This window comes from Ovis aries, chromosome 7 (assembly GCF_016772045.2).
Source record: "Ovis aries strain OAR_USU_Benz2616 breed Rambouillet chromosome 7, ARS-UI_Ramb_v3.0, whole genome shotgun sequence".
Taxonomy (NCBI): Eukaryota; Metazoa; Chordata; class Mammalia; order Artiodactyla; family Bovidae; genus Ovis; species Ovis aries.
Genome location: NC_056060.1, coordinates 27,939,005 through 27,951,138, shown reverse-complemented (window position 1 = coordinate 27,951,138; position 12,134 = coordinate 27,939,005). Strand labels below are relative to the sequence as shown.

At 41.6% G+C, this 12,134-nt stretch overlaps 1 protein-coding gene across 4 annotated transcripts in view; it reads right to left on the bottom strand.

Moving 5' to 3' along the window:
* Positions 1-12,134, bottom strand: part of FMN1 (formin 1) — a 488,195-nt gene that overhangs the window by 147,874 nt on the left and 328,187 nt on the right. For all 4 annotated transcript variants that reach the window (XM_060419038.1, XM_042252230.2, XM_004010422.5 and 1 more), the window contains 2 exons: positions 11,952-12,011; positions 7,398-7,518 (listed from right to left, as the gene is read on the bottom strand). In XM_060419038.1, coding sequence (XP_060275021.1) covers positions 7,398-7,518; positions 11,952-12,011 — 181 coding nt within the window. The remainder of the gene's footprint in view (positions 1-7,397; positions 7,519-11,951; positions 12,012-12,134) is intronic.

Genomic DNA, 12,134 nt, shown 5'->3' with positions numbered 1-12,134 from the left:
TGCTTCCTGAGATAATATCAATAGGCCATCACTTTTCTCAGGTTCTGTGTGGGCCTCAACAGTACTGACTGCAAAATACCACACTTTCATCCAAGAGCTGGACAGACCCTGGCTGGGGAGGCGCCAACATGGCCATGAGGGAGACAGGATCCTTCCTCCTGCCTCCAGTGGAACAAAGTTGAATGTTCATTAGATTAGCAACACCGGTTATTAGCATTTCTCTTCATCTCTCAGTCAATTCTTCATTAACTATAGTAATAGGAAGAGGGATGGATAACACACAAAATTCCAAGTTAAACATTTACCAAGTTAAAAAGTGGTCAAGGGCAAGATGAAGTACAAGTTCTGGTAACTCACCGTCTGCCCTCTCTTCATCTCTGGGGACACCAACTCTCCTGCAGGCAGGTTCCCTCCTTGATGCTATCAGTGTTCAGAGTTCCAAACTCATCTCACCCTCATCACCTCACTAATACTATCTCATCAATGTATTTGCCCAGACACTAATTTGTTTATGAAGTTAAGTGAGTTAAAGATGAGGATTGTTTCCACCTTGCAGGGGAAACAGTAGGTGGTCTACTGCTTACTATGTAGTTTCAAACAGGGAGGGTCTTCTAACATGTAAATAGAATAGCTGACTCATAGAGATTACTGTTAAAAATGACGCATTAATGTTTAATGGACTATCACTGATCCTCAACCTCAATAATCTAGCTACCTATAGTTGACAGTTGACTATAACTTATGTTTTTGAAACTAGTTTTAATTGTATGATTTTATATTCATATCCAAACCTACTGCCACCACACTAGTCTGTGTCCAGGGCCATAAGCAACTTACCACATGGAAATGTTCTCATTTCCTGTCTATGTGTGTGTGTGTGTGTGTGTGTGTTTCCTCCCTAATTCCTCCTCTTGTAGCTGACTATATCGGTTTTGACTGTGTGCCTCTAAATGTTTTTGTTTTGTGGGCTTTTAGAAAGGAGTGAAGCTAACTGAATGAGTTCAATCTACCAACTTCATCTGGAAGACACGCTGACTATAGTTAAAAAAAAAACAAACTACCAAAGACAAAACACATTTCCTTTTTAAGCTGTTACTTTCATGTTTGTGAATTTACATCCTTCTATAACTTAGCTTTAGAGGTAGAATATTCAGATACTAATTTCATACAAAACAGAGGTTCATTTGGATTCTTCTGGGCTAATCTGGTCTCTCTACTAAAATAAGGACATGGGGATTGAAAATGTCGGAAGAAGTGATGAATCTATTTCAATGTCAAGTTAGAGATCTTACTACTATTCAAATTCAGAATAAAGCCTGCAGTGTTTATTGAATGCCTGGACTACACATTTCACACAGCATCTCATTTACAGAAGGCTTAAAAGAGTTAACATTTCAGGATAAACATTTGAAGGATAAACATTTATAGAGTGATAACAGATATCAAAAAAGTTAACAGAGACTCTTTGCCTCTCTGAAACTGTGTAAGTGTATTCCAAAATCTTTCTAAATGATACATAAGAAAGGACATGTTCAAATATAGTCTAAAGTGTTTAGAGAAAAGAACCTCATCAGAATTATCTTAAAACACACATGAACACACACATACTCACTTGCATCTCTGCCAACATTCTCAAACAAGTTAGATTATCTTACCCTGAGTGTAAGAATATTGGAGTGGGTAGCCATTTCCTTCTCCAGGGGATCTTCCTGCCCCACAGATCAAACCCGTGTCTCCCTCAATGCAGGCAAATTCCTTACCATCTGAACCACTAGGGAAGCCCTAACTACTGATTACTTTTTCCCAATTTACATATGCAGTAGCAGGGTAAATGCATCATTTTCAAGTCAAGATTTAGTACACAGTTAGTTGATCAAATATCCTACCCTTAATGATAGGGGGTACCAAGTAAGTTTTCTTAGCTATTAAGGGCAATTTGTTTTTATCCTTAAGCTTTTCACAATAGGCTGACTTCTCAACACCTATCTGAAGAGTTCCTATCCTTTCCAACAACAACAAAAAATTGGCTGTTCTACTTTGAAACCCAGAAATAATTTTTATAATTATTTAAATAATAATATAATTATTTAAATAATAATAATAAAATTGGATCATGTCACACAAATGTGGATTTGGGGGGCAATGACATCATACTAGAATAATTTTGAGTAACACTAAAGTTGTCCATTTTGGCTTTCAAGCACCAAGACATCAGCGAGGATGTGACCTATTCTACTCTATATGTTTATGTGGATAACAAACCCATGTAGGGTAATGAAGCTAGGGAGTATGAAGCGTGCTCGAATAAGGCTCTTTATCACAGTTACACCTACGAAGATCATCCAGGAATAACCATTTAACCAACAGCTGTGTTTTTTATATTAAGAATTAACAGCAATATCAACATCCCTTCTTCTTAAACTGTATTTAACGGAAAACATATTCTATGACATATACTAAATATGTTCAGTGATAGAAAAGAAAACAATGTTTGATGTTTTGAGAAATCTTGGTTCAAGCAGGGTTAAACCTATTTGCTTTTGTTTGTTTTTTGAAAATTGCAGGATTTCAAAGAACCTTGAATAAGTTCATGTGCACTGTATCCCTGTGATTTGTTTTTAGTATACAGCATTTCCAGGTTTGTGCGGCTACAGCCTTTTTTTTTTTTGAAGAGAGCACCAGTTCACATTTCATGCAATACTGGTGAGAGCCACTAGCTGGGGAATCCTACATCTAGGGCCTCAGCAATGGGGTGTGTGTGTGTGTGTGTGTGTGTGTGTGTGCGTGTGCGTGCGTGCATGTGTGTGTGACTGGTTTTAACTGGCACAATCAGAAAGAATGCATTTCATGGCGTGTTTGTTTCTTATTGCTATTATGACAAATTACAGAAGACTTAAATGGCTTAAAACAATACAAATATATTACCTCATAGTTTCGTATGTTAGAGGTCTGACATGGGTCTCACTGAGCTGACATCAAGGTGTTGACAGGGCTGCATTCCCTTCTGGAGGCTCTAGGGAGAATCTGTTCCTTGCCTTTTCCAGCCTTAGAGGCTTCCCACATTCCTTGGTTCACTGCCCACTTCCTCCATCTTCCAAGCCAGCAACACTGCATCTCTCTGATCATTCTACTGTAGTATCTCCCGCTGACCTCAGAGAAAGTTGTCAGCTTTTAAAGATTCATTTAAAGATCTGTGTGATTAGATTAGGCCCACTTGGCCAGTCTGGGAAAATCTCCCCATCTCAAGGTCAGCAAAGTCCCCTTTTGCCATGTAAGGTAATAAAGTCACAGACTATAGGGAGCAGGGTTTGGACATCTTCGGGAGCCATTACTCTGCCTACCACAGATAGGTTTGTAAGACTACCTTCAAAGTGCTAGCTAGCATACAAGGTCAAGGGATAAGACAGAGAGCAGTTATTTCTGTTGCTTGCTCCCAGGTATGACTTACATCACCAAAGTATCAGGGAAATAAAATTTACTATCTGATTAAGGGATGTATGACAATAAATAAGACAAAGAATACATTCACGATCACCAAGAACTTGTTCTGTAGTGCTCTGGGAATTAGGTTCTCCACACAGTCAGTTGGCCCTCAACACTATGGGCCTGATTCCATAAAGTATGTGTTTTCCAGTAAAAGGTGTGTACTATTAATCAGCTATATTGAAACTTTCCTTACTAAGGGACTATGCATTCATTACCTCTGATGATGCAGGTGTTATAATGCCCTTAAAAAAAATCAGGTGAAATGATACTGTTTATCTGGGCTTCCCAGGTGGCACTAGCGATAAAGAAACTGCCTGCCAATGCAAGAGACACAAAAGATGCGGATTTGATCGCCGGGTTGGGAAGATCCCCTGGAAGAGAAGATGGCAACTCACTCCAGTATTCTTGCCTGCGAAAATCCCATGGACAGGAGAGCCTGGCAGGCCTACACTCCCTGGAGTTGCAAACCTGGGATTTTCCCAGGCAAGAATACTGGAGTGGATTGCCAGTAGAAAGTATATCTCTGACTCTAAAGTCTGAGTTCCTAATCCTGTGCAGTACCATTCACCTTGATAACCCATCTCTCCTCTATCTCCTCCAACCATGTAACCCCACCCCACACACAAAGCTCTCTCCCATGTCTCTAAGTGATTTGCTGCTGCTGCTGCTGCTAAGTCGCTTCAGTCGTGTTCGACTCTGTGCGACCCCATAGACGGCAGCCCACCAGGCTCCCCCGTCCCTGGGATTCTCCAGGCAAGAACACTGGAGTGGGTTGCCCTTTCCTTCTCCAATGCAGGAAAGTGAAAAGTGAAAGTGAAGTCGCTCAGTCATGTCCAACTCTCAGTGACCTAAGTGATCTGAGGGTCTATCAATACATACATAGTTGAAGCAGGTTCTTGGGCTCACACACACACTCATACACTAACTCTGTCATCTGTTTCCTTATGAGGCTCTATGCATTTTCTAGGAATACGTATCTTTCTGTTGTGACCTCTGGTCAGATTATGGAGACTTCTGGGGGCAGCAGCAGGATAAGTCATGAATAACAGGCCTTAGAGTCATATCTAGTTTCAAAATGTGACCAGGTCATCAGCTGTGAAGTAACCTGGCAGGTCACCTGAACACCATGAACTTCCATTTCCTCCTCTTGTGAGGACTGTATAATGGTATCTGCTTCACAATATCATTGCGAAGACTTATAGAGATGTTATGGAAAGTGCCTGATAATAATCACACAATAAATTGTAGCGGATACTGCTGTCCTCAATTCCCCGCTATGTTTTCCTACATAAAAGTGCTGGTGGAAGTTCTGGTCTCTAGGAAAGAGACAATCTCATTGCCAATCTCTACTGCCATCAGCAACATCTATACAACCAAAAACCATCACTTAACTTCCACTCCATTGTTAAGGTGTGGTTCTTGCAACCCAAGATGATTTTCTTTTCAAAGTCTATGGCTGCCCAGAGAACTAGGGCCTGAGCCTTCTTGAAATTTGCTAATCACATCTGGTTTAGCTTTAGACATTTTCTGGGGTTTTGCCAGCAGCCACGACATTTTAATGGCTACAATAAACCTCAAAGCCTCATCAAATCTTTGCTGTATGTGTGAAAATTATGTCCTTTTCAATTAAACATTCAATCTCGGCTCACACCCAGGCCTTATGGAAACGGAGCTGAAGCCTGAATGGGGACGGGAGATGAAACGGGCCGCCACGACTCTGGCCATCTTGCCAGATGGGATTTGGAAGAACAAGAAATTCATTAGAGAACCGATGGTCTGTATTTTCTTTAAATATTTACTAGGTACCTTTCATGTATTAAAAACACTGGCATCTCTAAAGATTAGCAGGGCATTTTTGTTTAAATATTCAATGTGTGTGGGGCAGCCCCGGTTTCCTCATTTGCCTTGGTGGTGAACTTCATGTCTTCTGATGACATGCCATGCAAAGAAGAAAAATAGCTGAGGTATTGTTCAGTTTTCCTGTATAAGGCAGCTCTTCCAGCTTCAGAAGTTCCTGTATGTCCTTAAAATTGCCTGAGGAAACTATCAGTTAAGTCCTCAGAGATCTGGAATGACACCCCAGATCACCCTAGAGAAAGTACGGTTCACGCCTCTCCACTGTCCTCCGAATCCACTCTTCTTTTCCCTTTGTTATTTATCATCACACACACAGAGACATCAAAGGCAGGGGGCCGAGCCAGGCTGCTTGATAAAAGAGAGCCCATGGAGGGAAAGCAGGTGAAGAGGAAAGATCCAACACAGATCAGGTTTCTGCTCGAAGACTACATGAGGGGAGACTGTGGTTTCACAAGGACCAAGAGACGAGAGAGGATGGGCAGTTAGGGACAGCCCCGGTGGCTCAGACAGTAAAGAACTGGCCTGCCAGTGCACGAGACACAGGAGATGGGGGTTCGATCCCTGGGTCAGGAAGATCCCTTGGAGAAGGAAATGGCAACCTACTCCAGTATCCTTGCTTGGAGAATTCCATGGACAGAGGAGCCTAAATATCTAATATACACATGTACTAGACAAGCACAGGTACTCTCTGCTGCTGTAACAGCTACCTTGAAGACTGGCCTGGCCCTAATTCTGCCATTGAAGAGGGACAGAAAAATACTGATATGTGATGGCTTACTCCGCTTTCTTACAATAAGAATCAAGCTCATCTCAGTCAAGGAAAAAAACTGTTTTTGAGGAGAGGAAAAAGAACGATCATGTGTTCACAGATCACATTCCTGAACAAAACATCCAGTTGGTTGAATTCACGCTCTTGACCACATCAACAGGAGGAAAAAGAAACTCCACATGTTCCTTTAAAAATCATTTACAAGGTAAAAATATTCAGTTGTAACCACCATCCTTATTTAAGTAAGTTTTATGCCTAAAGTAAAAATAAATGGCTCGCCTTGCCACCGGGAGCAGATCTTTCCCACTTTACTTGCATTTCCAAGCTGTCCTCCATCTAAGACTTAGATTTCTGAGTACTCTTTCACAATAAACATTTTAAAAATGTTTATTTTATGTCTTAGTGTAAAAATATTCCTGGTGCAAGCTCTTCATTTCCTCAAGCTCTGCTTTTGGCGCTCTGGGCTCCATTTCCACATTAACACGCTCCCTAAATCCTCTGCAGAGCTCTTCAATAGGAGTTATACAAGCTCTGAGGCAAGTATTTATATTCTTGGACAAGGAGATGTCTCCACTGTGAAAACACAAGACTTGAGAGATGCCAAAGGAAAATTCCTGCCCAACAGAGACATATTTTCACCTTTTAAAAAAGCCAAAAAGGGCTTTCAGCATTTTGCTTTGGATAATTAAAAATGTAAATTAAAATAGACTGTTTACTATGGATCTGGCCATCACTATTAGACTTATATACATAAACAAAATATATAGGAATGTGAGTGTGCATTTTGCATGACAGTAAGAGAGAAAGAGAGATAAGGCAGCATAGTAAACTAGTTTAGAAAACACTGAGATTTTCTAATTAGATCTAATCTGCCTCTCTCTGGCTGTGTGAATATAGCTTTACTAAGCTTCATTTTTCTCATCTATAAAATGGAGTTAGTGTAGTTCCTGCTTATTTGGGTTACCTTTACCTTCTTACCCTAGTTAGAAGAATCATATAAGACCACAGTAAGAGTTAAAAAAAAAAAAAAAGAGTTGCAATTATGTCTGTTACATGTTGGAAAATATAGGTAACAAAATACATATCTAGTAAGCACTGATTAACACTAACAAAAGAGAAAGATGTGTAAATAAAGTGACTCCAAATAGTACACAGGGATGGGAGTGTCCCGAAGACTGTAGTTACTGAACTCTCACCAATTCCATTCCACGAGCCAGAGAGATATCATCCTCTTCAACCATTTAAAACATATCTATGCTCATAAAAACAGAACAGTTCCCATTACCTTCTAGTTGCCTCTTTAGTTTTCTCAAATCTTTTGTAAGGTCTTCAAATTTGACTTGAGAAGCCAAGAAGAAATCCTGTGGTTCAGGCAAGGGGAAAACGCTCTTTTCTGTTCCTGCTTCCTAGAATATATGGTAAACAGAAGTACATTATACTTCCCAATTGTCACTTTCAGTTGAAATTCCAAAACATCTTTTTTTGGATAGTCGGATAAGAATCATAGCAAAGACCCCCTGCTGTTCCTAACTTTGGACTGGTTACATTGAAGTGCTTCTGTGTCTTTTGTACTGTCATTTTGGTCTTACTGGCACTGAGGCCAAGGCTATGGCTATGGCATGGGCTGAGGTTTTAACTTTTTAAATTAATTTATTTTGTGGCTGTGCCTCATAGCATGTTGGCTCATAATTCCTGGACCAGGGATCACACTTGTATACCCTGCAGTGGAACCTGGCAGTCCTAAACACTGCACTGCCAGGCAAGTCCCTGGGTTGGGTTTTAATTTGACTCTTGAATCAAAGAGAAAATAGTCAGATATGTCCTAATCTTAGATGCTCTATTCCCATGGAAAAAGGTATAGGAAGAACACATGAAAGTGCTTAAACTGAAAGTCCCTGTTGAGCTTCACATGGTTGCAATTAGATAACTCATCTTTGGGGTATGCCCATGGGTGGAGAAGGAAACGGCAACCCACTCCAGTGTTCTTGCCTGGAGAATCCCAGGGATGGCGGAGCCTGGTGGGCTGCCGTCTATGGGGTCGCACAGAGTTGGACACGACTGAAGTGACTCAGCAGCCGCAGCAGCAGCAGCAGCAGCAGCAGCATGGCTGTGAATTAGAAGGTACTGGACTAGGCAGCACTGAAGTGGGAGAAGCAACTGCACTCATTTATGTTCTTACCTACTCTTAAAGTGCACTGCTCTGCACTTTAAAGCTCGTGCATGTGTTTGTGTGTGCATGTGTGATCAAATTCCTCACATATTTGTAAAGATTCTCCTAATGTTGCTTGCCTTGGAAGTATAAAGCTAGTTGTTCAGTCATGTCCAACTCTTTGCCACCCCCATGGACTGTGGCCTGTCAGGCTCCTCTGTCCATGAATTTCTCCAGGCAAGAATACTGGAGTAGGTTGCCATTTTCTTCTCCACAGTATCTTCCCAACCCAGGCATCGAACCTGGGTCTCCTGCACTGCATGCAGATTCTTTACCGTCTGAGCCACCAGCCAAGACCTATCTTAGTAGGTATTTACAAAAGCAGGGCTGTGTAGAGTGCTGACAAACTTCACAACTACAGCTAAGAGAGGATCTCAGCAGAGAAACATCCAGAGGTGCACAGCCTGTCAGCACACAGGGAGAGCAGAGCCTCAGCTATCTTTTCCAGTCCAGCCTGCTTTCTCCCCAAGTTGTTCAACGTGAGCTTTGTGTCTTACATGTCTCAGGCTGTCTTCGCTTATGCTTCTCTCCACACAGGCTACTCTGCCAGCTCTCCTTCACATTCCATCTTCCCTACTGCCATTAGGACTAATCCCAAACTCTACAACTGCTTTACAAGGCACTTTATGATCTGGCCTCCGTCTCCATCTCCAGCCTGATTTCTCCCTTCTCCTATCTCTAACTCCCTCACTCTCAGACTTTCAGAAAATAAAAGAACAGGCCACAATCTCTTGCTTGTAGACTTTTGTCTACAAAACTGTCTCTTACCAAATCCCTCCCCAGGCCCTCCTCACATGTCCTGGTTCATACTTCTTCAAGTCTCAAAATATCACTTCTTTAAAGCTCTCCCCAGAACTCCAGCACCTGGAGGTTTCCAAGAGCCCCTTCTACTTCCTGTATCACAGCACTTATCAACTTTAATTTAAAAATTGCCTTGTTAGCTTGGTGTCTTCCCCAGTAGACGATAAACACTTTGAAGGCAGGAATTATGTCTTGTTCTCAGTTGAGTACTCACCATTAGGTCTACCAATAAACTTTGGCACTATTACAGACAGCTTATGGAACACTGTTCTGGGAAGTGTGCATCTTGGACAGGGGTCATCTACCTTATTACCCTCTTTTCTTGTGATTTCAAGAATTCCCTGGGTCCTTCCCTCTTCCTTTAAGACATCTGGCCCCATTTGTAATGCTAGAAGAAAGTAGTTTTCCTCATTTGATCAGAACAATATTTTACATGATCAGTATACTATTTTTCACTTTCCTTTACTTATGTTACTGCTCTAAAAAACAATGGAAGCAGTATTTTAGTATGAGTGCCAAGATGGAACAACATCTAAGATGCTTGCCACAAAATTCCACAGTAATCAGCACTGGAAGAACTCATGCATATCTCTTTTATAGTTTTTAAAACTTTTTATCAGATTCAGTCTCAGTTTCTTCTTTTTTTTAAGGTAGAAAAAGAGAAAATGCTGCTGAGCAAATCAGCTTAGTAGTAGCTCTTATGCAGAGGAGGCAATGGCAACCCCCTCCAGTACTCTTGCGTGGAAACTCCCATGGATAGAGGAGCCTGGTAGGCTGCAGTCCATGGGGTCGCGAAGAGTCAGACACGACTGAGAGACTTCACGTTCACTTTTCACTTTCATGCATTGGAGAAGGAAACGGCAACCCACTCCAGTGTTCCTGCCTAGAGAATTCCAGGGATGGCGGAGGCTGGTAGGCTGCCGTCTATGGGGTCGCACAGAATCGGAAATGACTGAAGTGACTTAGCAGCAGCAGCAGTAGCACTTAGGAAAGTTGCTCAGTTAAGAGTTCAAAAGACATGGCCCTAGAGGGGTTTCTTTAAACTTCACATAGACCTCAACTTGGACCAAAAATCATCCATGAGTAGAAGGAAGCTTGGAGCAAGAGTCACCTTTCTTCTGCTAATTGCTCTTCACCACTAACCACAAACATCATCACTTAGGCTCCTAAGAGGGAAGGGATCATTTTATAAATCACATAATCCTACACTCTTTAGTGAAATTCATTCTGCCCAGTGAAAAACCTGGAGAACACCACACAGTTGTTGACTTATTTTTCCTAAACTGGACCATCCTATTGTTCAGTTGCCAAGTGGTGTCTGACTCTTTGTGACCCCACGGACTACAGCACACCAGGCTTCCCTGTCCTTCACTATTTCCTGGAGTTTGCTCAAACTCATGCCTGTTGAGTTGGTGATGCCATTCAGCCACCTTATCCTTTGTCACCTGCTTCTCCTGCCCTCATATTTCCCAGAATCAGAGTCTTTTCCAATGAGTTGGCTCTTCACATCAGGTGGCCAAAATGTTGGAGATTCAGCTTCAGCATCAGTCCTTCCAATGAGTATTTAGTGTTGATTTCCTGTAGGATTTCTGAAACTAATCTTACTGTATTTTAACATTTTCCTCTGTGAAGCTGATTCCACTGGGTTCAGCTCTCTTCATCAGGCGTCAAATTCCATAGGCAAATTTTATCCTTCCTACACAGCGTGTCTGCGTAGGAAGGATGGCTGAGATAGAGACTATGCACAAATCTGCTCATGTAAGCTTTGAATTGTCACCCCAAGATTCTTCAGGATAGTTCTTCTGCCACTCTGGTACCTATTGTCAGAACTGTGGGTGCACAAACATTGCCTCAAGCTCAACACCCCTGTACTGCTCTACCAGAAAGCATCTGTCACCTCCACTCATCTAATTCTTCACAGATGCTACTGACTGCACACTTGTGGATATTTACAGTACATTCAACTCAGTAAGTATGTATCAAGCACCTACATTACAGACAGTCAGATAAACCCACCAGGAGGGGAGGAGAGATGACGAAAGACTTGATCAGTGCTTAGCTTGTCCTCTGCATGAAACTGCAGGCTTTTTGCAAAGGACGCCCTGGAATCTTGACTTTTCTTCCCTCGGTACCGAGGAAAAACTCTGCCTTTGTGGATAGGCAAGTGGGACTCCTGACAACATTTTCCCAAGACTTTTTCCATTTATTGACTGCTAGGTTTCTCAACAACTTACAATAGTACCTCTTTCTTCTCAAAGCTAGGACTCCTTGTTCTCGATTTAATAAGAAGGAATAAAACATAGAAAATGGTGCTCAGGTGGATTCTCACAGAAATTTTTATTTCTAATGGCCAGTGTAATTTAAGCAGGGAAGATGGATTTAAATTCCACATCTTTAACTTGTTCACCAGTGAACATTGCTGATAAAGTATTGAGTATTACTGCATATTAAGTTCCTAAATTTTGGTCTGCAGCCCAGAATCTAGTTTCAAATATAACCAATTACTGAATGGATATAGGTTTCACAGGAACCCTCACAATCTGGTCAGAAGGCACTGAGATGACTAGGGATCTCTCTGAAGCAGTGTTACATGGTAGATTAGGAGGCAGTGGATTTGTACCACTGAATAATGCTTCCCTTCACAAGAGTCAACTAAATGCTCTTGGCTCCAGTGTTCCCATCTGTAAACCAAGGAGGCTGGCGAGCTCTCAGATTCTATGTTGGACTTGAAATTCATCCATCCAGCCATCATCCAATTTCTGAATGCCAGCAATGGGAAGGAGCTGAAACCCCATTAGGCACAGTTTTCCACACAATGCCATTTCTTACCTGATCATAGTAACGCAGGTAATATTTCACCACGTAGTCCACCAGATTAATCCCATTATCCTAGGTTTAAAAGAGAAGCTTAAATGAATATCCTTCACATGAGACTCTGCCATAGTATACAGTCAAAGAACTGAAATCTCATTTTGTAATTCTTATACTTTTGTGATACCTAGTCTGGATTCT